Genomic DNA, 16,878 nt, shown 5'->3' with positions numbered 1-16,878 from the left:
TTGGACCAGCCACTTAACACCATTTGACTTACAAAAACCTAAAGAACAAAAACAAAAACAAAAACAAACAACTTGTGCCAGTAGGCCTTGTGCTAAGCTCTGGGGATTCAAGAGTAAAAGACAATCCCTGCCCTCAAGGAACTTACCATTGAATGGGGGGAGTTGGCTCCTCATCCTGGCTGGTGGGTCACTCTGCCACTTAGTACCCCAGGCACCTCCTACTTACCCTAAGGGTTGAATCTTACCGGATGGCTGCCTGAAATGCCATTTCACTCTCAGATACTATGATTCTGGATGAATGAAATCCGAGGAGGAGCCTGTACAAATATAAGTTCATACAAAATATAGACAAGGGATTTGGGGAGGCAGGGGAGACCGTAGCCTCTGAAGGAGGGAGGGGAGTCACAAGGCACTGTCTTCACTTGGAGGACAATATACTCATTTCACAGATTAGCAATCTGAGGCCCAGGGAAGTCAAGTCTGAGATCTAGGGTTCCAGGCCTGGTCCTTTGGACCCTCTTAGTTAGGAGCAGGGACTGGTGACTTCAGTGGTGTGGGAATTCTCTTCACTGATGCAGATCGCAGCTGATCTTCACAAAATTAAAATCAAGAAAATACACATCAAAGGCTATGCAAAGGCCAGTTACAGATGAGGAGATCAAAACAATCCATATTCATATGAAAAATCCATTCAGAGACCTGGTGGTGTGGTGGAAGAGAGAATGGAAGAGAAGGGAATAAGCTTTTGTTAGTAATAGGCATTATATCAGAAGCTTTACAAATATTGTCTCCTTTGATCCTCACCTCAGCCTGGAAGGGTTTTGGTTTTTTTTGATAATTGAAGAAATTGCGACACACAGAGATTGACTTGTTCAAGGTCATACAGCCAATAAGTGTCCTTAACTGGATTTGAACTTTAGACTTCTTAATGCCATACCTCATATCCTCCCCAGATCCACTTCCTCACTGCAATCTTTTTGTAAAGAGAAAATTCACTTTTATTTTGAATATTATTAATGGAGCCTCATGATTTATGGTTCAGTTGTTTGGGAGAAGCCCTCAGTTCGTTTTCTTTTTTTTTTTAGAAAGGTTTTTTTTATTTTGAGTTTTACAATTTCCCCCTAATCTCGCTTCCCCCCCCCCCAAAGAAGGCATTCTATTAGTCTTTACATTGTTTCCATGGTATACATTGATCTCAGTTGAATGTGATGAGAGAGAAATCATATCCTTAAGGAAAAATAAAGTATGAGATAGCAAAATTACATAATAAAATAATGCTTTTTTTTTCTAATTTGATGGTAATAGTCTTTGGTCTTTGTTCAAACTCCACAGTTCTGGACACAGATGGTATTCTCCATTGCAGATACCCCCAAATTATACCTGATTGTTGCACTGACAGAATGAGTAAATCCATTCAGGTTGATCATTGCCCCCATGTTGCTGTTAGGGTGGACCATGTTCTTCTGGTTCTGCTTATCTCACTCAGCATCAGTCTATGCAGATCTTTCCAGGCTTCCCTGAATTCCAGTCCCTCCTGGTTTCTAATAGCACAATAGTTTTCCATCTCATACATATACCACAGTTTGCTAAACCATTCCCTAATTGAAGGACATTTACTTGATTTCCAATTCTTTGCCACCACCACACAGGGCTTCTGTGAATATTTTTGTACAAGTGGTGTTTTTACCCTTTTTCATCATCTCTTCAGGGTATAGACCCAGTAGTGGTATTGCTGGATCAAAGGCTATGCACATTTCTGTTGCCCTTTGGGACTAATTCCAAATTGTTCTCCAGAAAGGTTGGATGAGTTAACAGCTCCACCAATAATGTATTAGTGTCCCAGATTTCCCACATCCCTTCCAACATTGATCATTGTCCTTTCTGGTCCTATTGGCCAGTCTGAGAGGTGTGAGGTGGTACCTCAGAGATGCTTTAATTTGCATTTTTCTAATAAGTAATGATTTGAAGCAATTTTTCATATGAATATGGATTGTTTTGATCTCCTCATCTGTAAATTGCCTTTGCATATTCTTTGACTATTTGTCAATTGGAGAATGGCTTGGTTTTTTTTTTGAAAATTTGACTCATTTCCCTGTATAGTTTAGAAATGAGTCCTTTGTCAGAAATATTAGTTGTAAAGATTGTTTCCCAATTTACTACATTTCTTTTGATCTTGGTTATAGTGGTTTTGTCTATGCAAAAGCTTTTTAATTTAATGTAGTCAAAACCATCTAGTTGGTTTTTAGTGAAGTTCTCCATCTCTTCCTTGGTCATAAACTGCTCCCCTTTCCATAGATCTGACAGGGAAACTACTCCTTGATCTTCTAGTTTGCCTATAATATTGTTTTTTTATGTCTATACTTTCTTTTTTTTTTTAATCTCATTTATTTAAGGCAAAGGGGCTAAGAATGACTTGCCTAAGGTCATGCAGCTAGGCAATTATTATGTGTCTGAGACCAGATTTGAACTCTGGTGCTCTGTCCACTGTACCATCTAGCTGCCCCAGTTTGTTTTCGTTTAATTGAAATTTTATTTTATTTTTCTAGTTACATGCAATGGTAGTTTTTCAACATTCAACCATTTACAAATTTATGAGTTCCACATTTTTCTATCACCCTTCCTTCTCTTCCCCCCCTCTGGTAAAAGTTACATGTTTATATTTAACAGATTAATCATGTTGTGAAAGAGGAATTAAAGCCAGAGGGAAAGAAAGAACCATGGGAAAGGAAGGAAAAAGCATTAAAGAAGTTTAAAAAATGAACCTAGTATGTATTCAGATTTCATGATTTTTTTTCCCCCTGAATGGGGGTGGCATTGTCCCTCGCATGTCTCTCAGGGTTGTCCTTGATCTCTGAACTGCTGAGAGGAGCTGTGTCCATCACAGTTGATCATCTCAATGTTGTTCATCTCACTGCAATCATTTTTTAGGTAGGTGGGACAAGTATAATTTTTCAGAAGTGGAAACTGAGGCAGCATACTATTAAGTAACTCACCCCAGGTCACCTCCAAAGTGTCAGAGCCAGACTCAAACTCTGGAAATTAAGTTCTATTTATTTTTAGCATTAAGTCCATTTTCCCAGACACTAACTCTTTAAAGTGGATAACCCAGGACCAGCTTCTTTGGTAATGCTATTATCCAGAGCATCTCTGTCCCCAGCCATGCTAGATAAGAGTTTATTGAAATATGGAAACAGCAGCCCCCATGTCCCCTATGGTGGGGGCCCAGCTGTGGGAAAAGATGGCCAGAAAGGCCCAAATCTGTTTGTTGGTTTCTTTGCCGGTCCCCTCTGTCCAGGCCAACCTGGTGGATTCAGCATCTGAGCCACCTGGAGTGAAATGCCTATCCATCCAGGGACTCAGCTCTCTGAAAACAACCTTCCACCAGCCCAGGAACATGAACAGACGCCTGGTTCTCTCCCCACGTCAAAGAACATTCTATATTTGGCCCTTTTGTAGACTGTTCTAAGAGCAGACTGCTGGACGCCAGCTACCAGTTGCCAAGACCAGTCTCCTTGCTGATGGGAGGCTGAAGCAGCAGCACCCAGAGAGACTTTAGTGGCTTCTTCTTTCCTTCCCCCTTGGACAAGCTATGACCCAAGGTTGCTGATGAGACAGGACAGGGCAGGCATCAGCTCGGTTGGGTTTGTGCTCTTTCCCTTTAGTGCTGGGGTACCCTCTCTGTAGAGCAAGATGCTCCAATGATAGTGGAGTTGAGAGGGCAGGAGGAAGGGAGTGAGCATTAATTAAGTGCCTAACGTATGCTCCCCAATATGCTCTCCTGTCATCTTCACAACAACCCCGGGAGATAGCTTCTGTAATTATCATCTCCATCCTTGAAGAAGTTGAAGTGAACTCATTGACTGACTTACCTAGGGGGTCACAGAGCTAGTAACTGTTGAAACTGAATTAGAACTTAGGCCTTCCTGAATCCAGGCCCAGAACTCTCTCCCTGGGCTCCTAGCTGCCCTTAGGGCAGCTGAAAGGCGTGTGAGTCCTCTTTGTATAGGAAAGGGAACCTACCCACCCTTAGCTCTGGTCTCAGTCTCTTAGTTGCCACACAAAGTCAGGAAGACCTGAGTTCAAATGTGACTTTAGACACTTCCTAGCTATGTGACCCTGGACAAGTCACTTCACCCTGTTTGTCTCAGTTTTCTCAGCTGAAAAATGAGCTGGAGAAGGGAATGGTGAACCAATGGTGGCATCATTCCCAATAAAACTCCAAATGGAGTCATGAAGAGTCAAACACAAATGAACAGCATCACTGGCAATTCTGAAGGGAGAGACTTAAATAAACAAAAAAAATGCTTGGTTGTATCAAGAGTATTTGCTTAACAACTGTCTTGAAAACTCTTTCCCTCTCTCTGTCTCTGTCTCTCTCCCTTTCTCCCCCTCTCTCCCGCTTTCTCTGTCTCTCTCCCCCCGCCCCCGTCCCCCCACTCTCTTTCACTCTCTCTCTCTTGTGTCTTTAGTATTTATATTTCTTGTGTATCTGATTTTCCAAAAGTCTTGGCTCAAACAAATTGGACAGACCCCAAGTATTGCTTTAGCCCTGCACACTGACTTTCTCAGAAATGATCAACATAAACAGAAATTCATTCTGGGATCTTTGACTGTTGGGACCTCCATGGACACCAAAATTTGTATCCTCATCATCTCTAGCACAATGTTTGTGTAATGGACTCTTCTATTTGATGCCTGTTATAATCAGAGGTATTAAAAGAGAGACTTGGAGAAAATTCTGGAACAACTTTGTGTCACAAACAAATGTTGATTTCTCTTTTCTCTTGGATCTCCAAAATGCATCCAGAGACTAGTGATGGATCACGTCTTCCCTCACCAAGGACATCTAGATACGTTCAATGGTACAAGACAGACAGATTTTGTCCTCTCCCTCCCTTTTGGGGATGGGTTTGAATAGGTGGCTGCAGAAGACCTGTCCAGCTCCGAAATTTTATTCTGTGAGAAAGCTTGTAAAGTGCTACCTGAGGCAGATGTGATGTCCCTGGGTTAGGAGGGGGAGTCCCAAGGGGAAGCCAGAGTCAAATATTAGGGCCCTGGGATAGGAGAGGCGAGACGGTGCTTTAGACAAGTTGACCAAGCTCAAAGGAGAGGGAAAGCATGGCCTATGAGTAGTGGGCTATCTTCAGAGGAAAACCCAATGGGCAATCCCAGTTCTGCCCCTAGGGACCTGGGGAATCTAGTAAACGCCTGGACCTCCTTGACTTCCTACCTGAAAACATCAAGAGGTCAGACTAGATGAACTTGGTGGTCCCTTCTAGCTTTGAATCTTTTATGATCTTAGGACTTCAAGCCTAACCATCCTTCGGACCCCCCCCCTTCTCCTTTCCCCCTCTATCTCTTTTCCTCATTTTTCCCTCTTCCTCCCTCCCTTTCCCTTTTTTCTTTTCTTTATCTCTCTCCCCCCCTTTCCCTCTCTCTGTCTCCCCCCCCCCCATTTCTCTCCTTTTCTCTCTTCATGTTGAGGTGCCAGTCTCTTTCTGATGTCTATTCTGATGCAAGAAAGTCTGACATTGGCTTCCATTTGCCTTGATCTCTGGATGGTGATGCTCTGAAGACTTGTCAGGGCAAACAAAAATAGAATCTGTGAGACGTTCTGGTGGGGAGAATGCAACAAAAGTTTGTTTCCTTTAATCATCATTCTCTTGGTGCAGACAAAAGAGAGAACTAGAGAAGAGTCTGGGAACAATTTGGACTGGAAGGGAGGAAGCTACCCAGAGTCTGCTCAGAGAGGAGGAGTACCTGGGACTTGAGTTGGGGAGCTGCTGGGATGTCTGCATCTTTCTTAAGGAAAGAAGGACATAGCCTTTTTTTTTTGTCTTTTTCAAAAGCTTGGGTCAAGAGCTGACTTTGAATAGATCATAGCAAGGGAGCAACTCTGCCTCACTTGAAACTACAACCCAGAAGCAGTTAATTTAGGGACAGAATCCTTTTTGAAAAAGTGACCCTTGAGTGTGGATTCTCTTGTTTGAGCAGGACAGCTGGGAAGTGGTGGAAGGACTCCGTGGTGGTGAGATGAATTACACCCAGGAGCCCCAGGTACAGAAGGGCTTCCTACTGAAGAAGAGGAAGTGGCCACTCAAGGGCTGGCACAAGGTAGGAATCCAAAGCTTACCTCACCTACACTTGGTCAGTTTGGGTGAGGGTCTCAGGCCCTGCCTGACCCCATTGGTGAAGGGGCTCCCTTAAAACCATACTACTAGTTTCCTTTTCCTTAGAACCCTCAACAACATGTGCTTTTCTTCCGACAGAGATTTTTCTTCTTGGAGAAAGGGATCTTGAAGTATGCCAAGAACCTAGCCGATGTAAGTTCCAAAGGGCCACCTGTTTTCATCAGGCTTGGAAAGTTTGTCCGGTTGGTTAATCACACCTCCCTGAAAAGTAAAGAGCTGAAAGGGGTGGGAAGTAGTAGCCCCATCTTTTTGAGATAGGCCCTAAAGGGATGAGAGTTGGAAACCCTATCCCACAGGCCATGGGATTCATTCCAGTGTGATGTGATTCTGCCCAGATAGAGAGAGAGAAGCTCCATGGATCCATTGATGTCGGGCTCTCTGTGATGTCCGTCAAGAAGTCCACAAAATGCATCGACCTTGATACAGAGGAGCACATCTATCATCTGAAGGTAAGTACTCTTCCCTCAGGGACTCCATCATGGTGCCTGTCATAACCAATATGTGATGCTTACCATTGGCTTAGACTTGGTCCTGGCCCCCAGACACTCCCACGATGGGTGAACTTGGGATAATAACCATGGTCCCCATCTCCCAGGGTTGTGGGGAGGCCCCAAAGGGGATAATGTTGAACAAGGGCTTTACAGACTTGATTGTGCTGTATGACTGAACCATGGTAAAGAGCTGACCTTCAAGTCTGAAAGATCCAGGTGTAGGTTCCACCTCTGACACAAACTGGGTTGTCTTGGGTAAGTCACCTAACCTGAGAGTGCCCTAGGAAAAGCTCTTAAGACCCTATGTGCTCATCTACACTTGGAGACATTGGGAAGATGGAAGAAGGAAGGTAGGAAGGGAGGGAAGGAGAAAGGAAGGAAGGGAGGGAGGGAAGAAATAGTTATAAGTAACTAATATGTACTCCAAGCTGGTTGTTATTTATATTAAATGATATTATGTTGGATTGTTATGTCATTAAATTACATTGTACTCTATTAGATAAGACAATATAAGAAAATCTAACAATAAAAGGCCCATAAAATGATATCTGTCTTGAGGATCTCAGAATACTCTACTGATGATCTGTATTAGAAGTCTGTTGTGAGTCATTATTATGCAAATTCAAAACTACTTCAATAATAAGGCAGAGTTGGGGTTTTCTTGGTGTGGGTATTCCATTCAGGGATGCAGATATCATCTCCTCCACAAATTAGTTAATGGCAAATTACATTAAAGAGAATCATAAATAAAAGGACATGGCAAAATTTATGGAATGTACATAAGACATTCTTTTTAGAGAAAATTTATATCCATGATCACTAATATATTAATAAAAGAGAAAAAGAAAAGCCCAGCAAATTGAATACACAGTTTAAAATTGCAAGCTAATCAATCGTCTCCAAGAGTTTTTGTGGCCAAAATATTCATCAACCCATGGTTGTATATTGGCAGGTCAAATTGTTTCTCCTAAGATATATCAGTTGTATAAAGGAAAAGCCTTATATACCCTGGCTGCTCTCCAAAAGAGAAACTGGCCCCATCTCCACCATCAATCTAATTTGAAGGCTCTGGGAGATTCTTAACATTTGAGGGGCTTCCCAGAATTCCTCCCTGCTTTCCCTAGAGCATGAAAACTCAGCTAATAGATTGGCTTCCATCTGACTTGCAGAGCCACTCTGGTGCGAACTGGGCAAACTGGGAAGCCAACTGACCAGCCCATCCTGCCCCCTTTCTCCAGAGTTTGGGGAGATCCCAGCACTGAGAGGAAGGCATTCTATTCTCTTCTTTAAAAAAAAAAATGATCAGTAACTTTGTTTGAGACATCATACTAATCACATCTGTAGATAACACAAAGTTGGGAAGGAGAGCTAGCAAACTGAATGATATTCTCAGATTCCAAAGGGATCTCACCAGGTGAGGGCACCAGGGCCGTGTGGTCATCTGGCCCTCGTTGATCTCAAGTCTCTAAGCAAATGAAAAACAAGAGTCTGTATAACCTCAGAATTGGGCCTAGACCTATCATGCCCTCAGTGTCAGGAGCTCCTGGCTGGGGGATTTCTGTCTACCAAGACTGGTCCATCATTTGTCTGTAATGTTGGGTCCTATTGGGTTCTTCATGGGTGGGTGAACCCCTCCAGGGCAGGGGTTGGGTCCCCATTTATATCCTTGGTTCTACCACATAGAAGGGACTTAATCAGTTCTGGAGAAGATAAGGGACAGGCTGGGAGTTAGGCAGCCTGGGCCCCCATTCACTACACCATCCTGCCCCAACACACTTAGCATTAAACCAATAATGAAGGGGCAGCTAGGTGGCACAGTGAATAGAGCACTGGCCCTAGAGTCAGGAGGAACTGAGTTCAAATCTGGCCTCAGACATTTAATAATTGCCTAACTGTGTGGCCTTGGGTAAGTCACTTAACCCCATTGCCTTGCCAAAAATAAATCAATAATGAAGACAATTTAGGCTTTCTCTGATGAAAGGTCATTGGAGAGTCAAAGATGTGAAGAGCTAATAGAGAATTCCAGATAATTAAGTCTTCAACAACTGTGCTTATCAATCCATTAAATATTTATTAAATATGTCTCCTGTGCCAGACAGACTAGAGCCTATCTTTTTATAATTGTTCTTGACCTTTGAGATTCTCTGGTCCACTCTCACCATACTCCTTCCTATTAACAGACAAAAAAAGGGGCACCCAGCTCTGCAGACAGAGCCAAAAAAAAAAAAAACCAAAAAAAAACAAGATAGTGACTTCTCCACCCCATAGAATGGAAATAGCAAAAAGTTGGGAGTAAAATGTGTTTTGGGTGGTAACTTTCATTAGGGAAAAGCCTTTAAAATAGTGAACTTCACCATACTCATCCAATCGATCTGTTACAAAAACATGGATGTGCTGACCTCATTCTGGGGAGGGAAATGCACTTGAAGAAAGAATTTTTCCCAAATATATAATTAGGGAAGTGCTGGATGAGATGGTGGGGTGGAGGGAGGGTTGTGTCGTCTTCCTGAAACTGCAGCTCATTACTTAATACTCTGGTTACGATTTTAATATGAACCTCTATTAAAAAAAAACCTAAATCTTTTTAAAATGACTGTTGTCCCTTTCCATGTGATTTCCCCCCACCCCCACCCATTGTGCACTGGATCCTTATTAGTTGTATGACTCTGGGCAAGTCACTTAACCTTTGCTTATCTTAGTTTCTTTAACTGTAAAATGGAAATAAAAACAGCACCAGCTTGAAGAGAAATTGTGAGGATCAAATGAGATACTATTTGTAAATCTTAGGACAGTATCTGGTACATAATGGATTCTGTAGGACTTGCCCTGGACCACTGACAAAAGCCCAACAGAACTGGCTCTGGGATTTTTCTGCTTTGGCATGTATTGTGAGTCTCTTATGTTTAGGGAGACTGGATGGCCATCTCCAGTTGTCTTGATCCATATCTGGCCCTTGAACCCAGATGGTTCTGGAGGAGAAAGTGGGACTGGTGACCTAGCACAGCCCCCCCCGCCCCGATCCAATTCATGTGATTGTCATGGCATCACCTCCCTGATGGCATGGCCTTCCTGGAGAATGAAGGACAAACAACAGCCATAATAACCGTAATTAATAGTTAGCATTTATAGGATTTGTTTTTTGTTATTGTGAATAATGAAGTGGTTATGTTATTTGAATTTGTATCACATACTTCTATTGGGCTGATGCCATATGTGGTATAATTGTCACTCTGAAGCATATTAGTTAGGATACATGCAACCTCTCTGGAGGATGGATGGGATACTCTCATGGGTACTCAGCTGTCAAACCTGGGAACTAGGTTATTTCTATTTTTTACAGATAAGGAAATGGAGACTGAGGGTTAAGTGACTTGCTCAAGGTCACACAGTTAAAAGGCATTTCTGCCCACCAGCCAAAGACAGCAGGTGTTTCCACAGCAATTTATTTGTTTGGTTTTTGAAACCTTGAGAGGCTGCATCTCCCACAGCCTTTCCCTTTACCCCTCATTTCTACCCCCAGAGCCTCTTCCTTCCCATGGGGCATGGTCCAGATGTTGCTTCCTTCCCAAGACGTCTCCTGCTCCCTCCCTTCCCCTAAAGTTCTTGTGTAGCTATTTTGTGTTGACATCTCTGTGTGGATATTGTATCATCCCAGAACACCAGCCCTTGGAGGGGGGATTGTTGCCAAGCCCCTTATATTGGTCTTTGTAGACATGGCAAAGCCTGGAATGGGTGTTTTGTTAGCCCGAACAGAAGTAGGGGAATGTTTTTGTTGTCATTGTTTGCCCCAGGACTCCTCTCCCTTTGGACCCTCAAGGCAGGTTAACAATTTCAAACCAAAACATCAAAGTTTTGTTGGATTTTGAATGAAAAATCGTGAAATCCTGATCATTTGCCTTAATTGGAGGAAGGCCCTGAGCCCCAGGGGCACATTTAGTACCTGCTGATATTTTCTATCCTGTTGTAAGACAAACGTGTTCAGAAAGAGAATAAACAGCACATCTGGTGAGCTAAAGAGAGTGGCCATGGGATTGTATCTTTCTGTTGGTCAGTCATTTTCAGTCATGTTTGGGGTTTTCTAGGCAAAGACACTAGTGTGGTTTGTTATTCTCTTGAGAAAACTGAGGCAAACAGAGTGAAGTGATGGCCCAATGTAACAGTTTGTAAGTGTCTGAGGTTGGATTTGAACTTAGGTCTTCCTGACTCCAGGTCCGGTGCTCTACCCATTGTACCACCTAGCTGCCCTGGTTTGTGTCCTAGAGAATCCTATGGAAGGCAGGTCAAAAACAATGGTAATCGACCTATTTGTTATGTATTGCAAATACAAATGTTTTAAAATAGTGCATCCATTGGTCTCGCTCTAGAGTCAGCCCTATGTACATACTTGTCACTTCCTCCACAGACTTTCCCCCTGAAATAACATTAACTTCTGCCTTGAAGATTAGAATTCCAGCATTCCAACACAGCTTCTCACAGCCTACATTTACTCTGGGCCCATTTTGTGCAAGTGCTGTTGGTCGGGTCCAAACCATGGCAGCTCTAGCATGTTCTAGACTCAGCAAGGTTTTCTAGTAGAGGCCAAAGGAAGAGCTGGTGGACTACAGTGGCCTACTTTGGATGGAGATGGATTGTTTTCAATTTTGTGTTTGATATTCCATCATTTCAAGTCTCTCTGTTTTAGGTGAAGTCCGAGGAAGTCTTTGATGAGTGGGTGGCCAAGCTCCGTCATCACCGAGTATATCGGCAAAATGAGATTGCCATGTTCCCACGGGATGTTAACCATTTTTTCTCTACGTCCAGTGTCACAGACTCTGCATCTGGAGTATTTGACTCTGTTTCAAATAGGAAGGTAATACCAGATACCTTGGCTATGGGAATCTATGCATCTGAAGGAAGGAGGGAAGAAGACATTAAGGGAGGGCTTGAGGAAAGGAGAGATTACTTGTGCCCACAATACTTTTATCTGTAGTGAGTAAGGGTTTGGGAAGAGGGAATGGATAAGAAGATAGTGTCTGGACAAGAAGATAATAATGTCTTGCCCTGATCTGTCCCAACTCAGTATTTAGAGTCTTTTGATCTGAGGGTCACATACTGGGAAGTAAATTGACCAACTGGGAAGTATCTCGAGGAAGGTCACCAGTTTAGTGAAAGACCTTGGGGTTTTGGTATATGGAAATCTTTTGAGGAAACTAAGGGTGTGTAACCTGCAGAAGAGTAAGCCTCAGGGGCCAGGGTGGGGAGATGGGAGAGCTGTTCTTCAAGTATCTTAAGGGCAGCCATGTGAAAAAGGAGCTGGGGGACTGGGTGGGAAGCTTGAAGACAGGTTGGTTTGGGCTCTACATGGTGAGGGTTATCCCAAGAGTTAGTGGGATTCTTTGGAAAATAGTGAGACCTCATTCACTAGAGGTCTTCTGGCAATTTGTAGAAAGGATTCTTGTTGAACTTGGCCTCTGACATCCTATTCAACTGTGAGATTTGGTGATAAACTGAAACTTGTTTCACCTGCATGAATCCACATGTTTGTGCAGCAAATTTGAGAAGACAAAAGTTCCCCACATCTAAAGATAGAATGTTGGATTGTTAGAGCCTTTAGTTATCTCACCTAATGTGCATGATACCTCCATGAGCCAGGTAATGCGAATACTATTATCTCCATTTTACAAATGAGAAAGCTGAGGTTTGGAGAACTTAAAAAACTGGCTTAAGTTGCTTAACTGGAAGAACTGGGACTTGAACCCAGGGTCTTGTGACTTAACCCATTTATACTCTCACATGAGTTTCTCTCTTTATTACTCTTTCTCTTCTAATCATACTTAATTATTTAACTGTATTTGTGCAGTCAGTTCAAATTATGGTAACCAGATCATTTACTAAAGGTAGGACTGTAAGAGGATAGAGAAAAGAATACTTCCTCCCTCCCCCACCCCACTGAAGTATGTTTGTTCTCTCTCCCTCACTCCCTTTCTCCTTTTCTTTCCCTCCCCCTCTTCTTTCCCTCCTTCCTTCCCTTTCTCTGTTTCTTTGTCCTTCTCTTTCTTCCTCTCCCTTCTCTCTCTTTCTCTCCCTTCTCTTTTCTCCTCCCATCTCCTTCTCTTTCCCTTTCCCCCTTTCTCCTTTCCTCTTTCTCCTTTTCTTTCCCTCCCCCTTCTTTCCCCCCCTTCCTTCCCTTTCTCTGTTTCTTTGTCCTCCTCTTTGTTTCTCTCTTTTTCTATTTCCTTTCTCTCCCTTCCCTCTTTTCTTCTCCCTTCCCCTTCTCTTTCCCTTTTCCCTTTCCCCCTCCTTCTCTCCCATCTTTTCCTTTCTCTCTCTCTTTCTGTCTCTGTCTCATCTTGTTTTTCTCTCTTTCCTAATGTGACCTCCGTTCTCTCCTTGACCATGAAAGGTCAGCTCACATGGCCATGGGTATTTGCAAAAATCCATTCCAAGCCATTTTTCCCCCTTGGCTAGGCTTGTGTCATTGTTGTCATTTGAAGGGAAGCCAAAAAATGTAGTTCCAAGTCAGATGCTGGCTTCCTGGCCATACTGAGGGTCAATAGATTCCCATGCCGGGTCCTTCCAGCCCCTCACTTGGTCATCCTCTGAGTTAACCGTCTAGGATGTGTTTGCATTTCTCATCGCCTTTGTTGTCTGTGGAACAGCGCAGCAGTATATCCAAGCAGAGTTCATTGCAGACGGGGAGCAATTTGTCATTCAGCTGTGGAGAAGCCAGGCTGTCCATCTGGCCCCAGTCTTCTGAAGACATGGAAAAATGCTCCAAAGGTAGAGAGTCTCTTGAGCTGGTTTTTATCCTCCAAGGGATGCTTTGATTTTTCTGTTGTCTCCCTTCTCCACTTTGCTGCCTCCCCTTTGTTCCCAAAACTGATTGACCTGAAAGGAGGTGATGGCATGGAGAGGGTCACCTCATCCAATCTGCTGCTTCCTCAGAGGAGAAAACTGAGGTTCAGGGAAAGTGAGGGGCTCATGGTCATCTAATGGAATAATGAACCCAGTGCTTTCAAATCTGCTGAGTTCTCTGACCTGCTTTGTCTCCTCATGGCCTCATGCCCCACTACACAGATGGCGAAATGGAGGTTGACTGAGGCAGTGATTCTCCGATGGTCCTGCTGAGGCTGGACTTGCACCCAGAACCCTCCTGAGTCTGAGCCTGCCATCTTGTCCCCATATCTCCCTGCTTTCTTTTCCACAGTCAAGGCAATGAAGGCATCTTTGGCAGTCAGGGCCAGGCCCTGGGTCTGGAGTCTGGGTCCTACTTCCAATGAAGCCATTTTGCCTCTGTGGGCCTTGGTTTCCTCCAGAAGTGGGAGTTGACTGGAGGGCTTCTGATCTGGGGTCAGATCTCCTTGGGCCTGCCCATTGAGCAGCTGTAGGATTCCTGTCTCCTCTGGGCCACTGGGCCTCAATTAGCCGGATCAGCATTCTGGATGATATCTTCAGCCTCGCAAGTTAGTGCCCTTTGTCCTGCCTTGTTTTTCCTCTCAGGAGCAAGAGTTTGGACTCTCTAGGCTCTTAGTTAACTCTAGGTGTCTGATGGAAACTTGCCAGGTGCACTTCCCTTCTTCTCCAAGCACCTCTCTTCCCTGCTCCCCCACCACCACCGGGGCCACATGAGCTTTGTCCTCCTGGTCTGCCTCAACTTTAACCTTGGAAAGCTGCCTATGCCAGAGGCCCTTCCAGAGTCTATAGGGAGATTCCTAGGATCAAGCCACAGGCTATCAGAGCAATGAACTGATAGTGGGATGGAAGGATTCACAGAGAAGGTGAAGGTTAGAGCCAGCTGCGGCTCCACATCAGACCTGCCTTTGCAGATCTGTATGTTTGCAGAATCACTTTATTGTGAAAATATGGACCCTCCAGGAGAAATTTCTTGCTTCATTTGAGACCCAGCAGGATATTTTGATGTTAGCCATGTGAGCAAGGGTTAGTGCCTTCTTTGGGACTTTGCAGCCTTCCCAGTAGATGCAAACTGGTGTCAGACTGGGACAGCCGTTTTTGATGTTGATGAGTGGAGAGCTGGTCTCAGAACATGAAAAGCCCCAGAGGGAGACCTCTGAGACAGCATTGGTCTGGGGATGTTGGATCCTATGGATCTGAGGGGTAGACACACATGCACTCATTAATGGAGAGCCACAAGTGTGCTTATTTTTTTTTTGCACTGTTCAGAAAATGTGGTGCAAGATTTCATACTTTTTTTTTTTAGGTTTTTACAAGGCAAATGGGGTTAAGTGGCTTGGCCAAGGCCACACGGCTAGGTAATTATTAAGTGTCTGACACTGGATTTGAACCCAGGTACTCCTGACTCCAAGGCCAGTGCTTTATCCACTGTGCCACCTAGCCGCCCCTTGTATCTTTTTTAAAAAATGTTTTGTCCCTTTAAAAACCTCACAGACATTTCTCAATAGACCTTGTCACAAAGACAAGAGCATGCAGAGTCAACCATACAAACACCAGACAGTGATATTGCCTTTGGTCCCCCTTGGCTACCACCTCTCTACCAGGAGGAGAGAACAATCTTTGGTTGTCCACTCCCTGGGGTTGAGATCAGTGATTCCAATTCCCATATGGTGGTATCTTTATTGACCGGATCATCCTCATCGTGTATATCATTTTGTAGGTTCTGCCTTCTTCATGCTAAACCAGTTCATTTACATTTTCCCACATTTCTGCTAATTCCACTTCTCCATTGTTTTGGCACTCTAAAATTCCTGCCATTCATACACAATTTGTTCAAGAGGACCAGGCTCAGATTTTGACCCTGCCCTTTATAGTTTGTATGACCTTGGGCAAGTCACTTCCATTTCCCTAGATCTTGGTTTCCACTTTTGTAAAATGAAAGGTTTGGACTAGTTTGCCTTTTCAGTCCCTTCCAGCTCTAAACTTATCCTTCTGTGATATCACTTCACTTCAATTTCTTTTTTTTCCTCTTTGTGTTCATCTTCCTCCAGACTTGGCCCACTGTCACACCTACCTAGTGGAGATGAGCCAACTCCTCCAGAGCATGGAGGTCCTCCACAGGACTTACTCGGCCCCTGCAATAAACGCCCTTCAGGTCAGTGTGATCCCCCCAAGCTTGCTTCTCTTCCTTTCTCTGGGCATAACAGATGGGAGGCTGCACAACCCCCTGCCCTCCACCAGCTGCTGGGGATGGAGCTTGGTACTGCTCTGTCAGCTCCACGGACCTGTTCTGTGGAGCCTCACGCTCTTTCCTTTCTTTCCTCTTTTGTGATGAAGGGTGGCGCTTTTGAAAGTCCCAAAAAGGAAAAAAGACCCCACAGACGGTGGCGGGCAAGAGCTATTAGCAAAGAGGCCAAAGGAATGCTGCAGGTAACCTGGGATGCTGCCCCTCCTCTGCTCCTACTCCGCTCTTTGTGGGAAAAAAAAACAACTTCTGGACCACATGGACTTAGGAGTAGATTTATGAATTTCCCTTTACTTTTATGTAAATGGGCAAATGGGCCAATCACAGATGACCTAGTGATTGACTCACTCCCAAAAGGTCCTGGGTAGATAATGAAGGATAGAGGGACTGGAGAGATGAGAGAAGCTCCTCCTTGGGGCAGGGGAAGGTAGCTTTGGTCACTCCACTGACATGAGAAAATGGCAGCAGATTGGTCATTCCAGAGGCATCCCAAGGGCTTTCTGTTTTCCCCTTCTCTCTGACTCCTCTGAGCACTCTTTCCCTGCTTGAGCTCGGCCTTGGTTCATAGTGATCTTTCCCCACTACCTCCAATTCCACCGAGGCTCTGCTCTGTCAGCAGCTCAGAATCTGAGAGGCCTAGAGGCCAAGCCTCGTCCACCTTTTTGGGTCCCCTCTCAGGCCCCCCTGTGAAGCAGCTCTCCCCTCCCACACCCCTTGCCAAGCCTCCATGTAGGATGCCACTAGTGAGGGTACGTAGAGCAACCAAGATGTGCTCATGGGAATGAGGAGGAGTGAGCTATCCTTACCTTGGATTGTTTGGGCCTCATGACTACCTTGTGAGGTAGGGACTTGTTTTGCCCTATTTTTCACATGGGGAAATTGAATTTCAGAAGTAGTAAATACCCTGCCTAGGGTCACACAGCTAGCTAGCATCTGGGGTGGTATCTGAACCCAAATTTTTCTGATTCCAGGTCTAGCCCTTGTCTTACTCCCCCTTGCTAGGGATGACAAAGGTAGTAGAACACCAAGCATCCCTTTAGAGCTGTTGTTGCTCATCTTT

At 44.3% G+C, this 16,878-nt stretch overlaps 1 protein-coding gene across 8 annotated transcripts in view; it reads left to right on the top strand.

The window, feature by feature from the left end:
• The window catches only part of OSBPL3 (oxysterol binding protein like 3), a 139,910-nt gene that overhangs the window by 64,291 nt on the left and 58,741 nt on the right, over window positions 1-16,878 (top strand). For 5 of the 8 annotated variants that reach the window (XM_074195503.1, XM_074195498.1, XM_074195501.1 and 2 more), the window contains exons 3-9: window positions 5,995-6,114; window positions 6,270-6,323; window positions 6,527-6,640; window positions 11,364-11,531; window positions 13,321-13,441; window positions 15,625-15,728; window positions 15,911-16,003. In XM_074195503.1, coding sequence (XP_074051604.1) covers window positions 5,995-6,114; window positions 6,270-6,323; window positions 6,527-6,640; window positions 11,364-11,531; window positions 13,321-13,441; window positions 15,625-15,728; window positions 15,911-16,003 — 774 coding nt within the window. Of the gene's footprint in view, window positions 1-5,994; window positions 6,115-6,269; window positions 6,324-6,526; window positions 6,641-11,363; window positions 11,532-13,320; window positions 13,442-15,624; window positions 15,729-15,910; window positions 16,004-16,878 lie in introns of those variants that run through there. The other 3 variants (XM_074195504.1, XM_074195502.1, XM_074195505.1) reach the window with 2 other exon arrangements.

The sequence above is a fragment of the Macrotis lagotis genome, chromosome 7 (assembly GCF_037893015.1).
Source record: "Macrotis lagotis isolate mMagLag1 chromosome 7, bilby.v1.9.chrom.fasta, whole genome shotgun sequence".
Classification (NCBI taxonomy): domain Eukaryota; kingdom Metazoa; phylum Chordata; class Mammalia; order Peramelemorphia; family Peramelidae; genus Macrotis; species Macrotis lagotis.
This window is presented reverse-complemented; position numbering and strand designations above follow the sequence as displayed.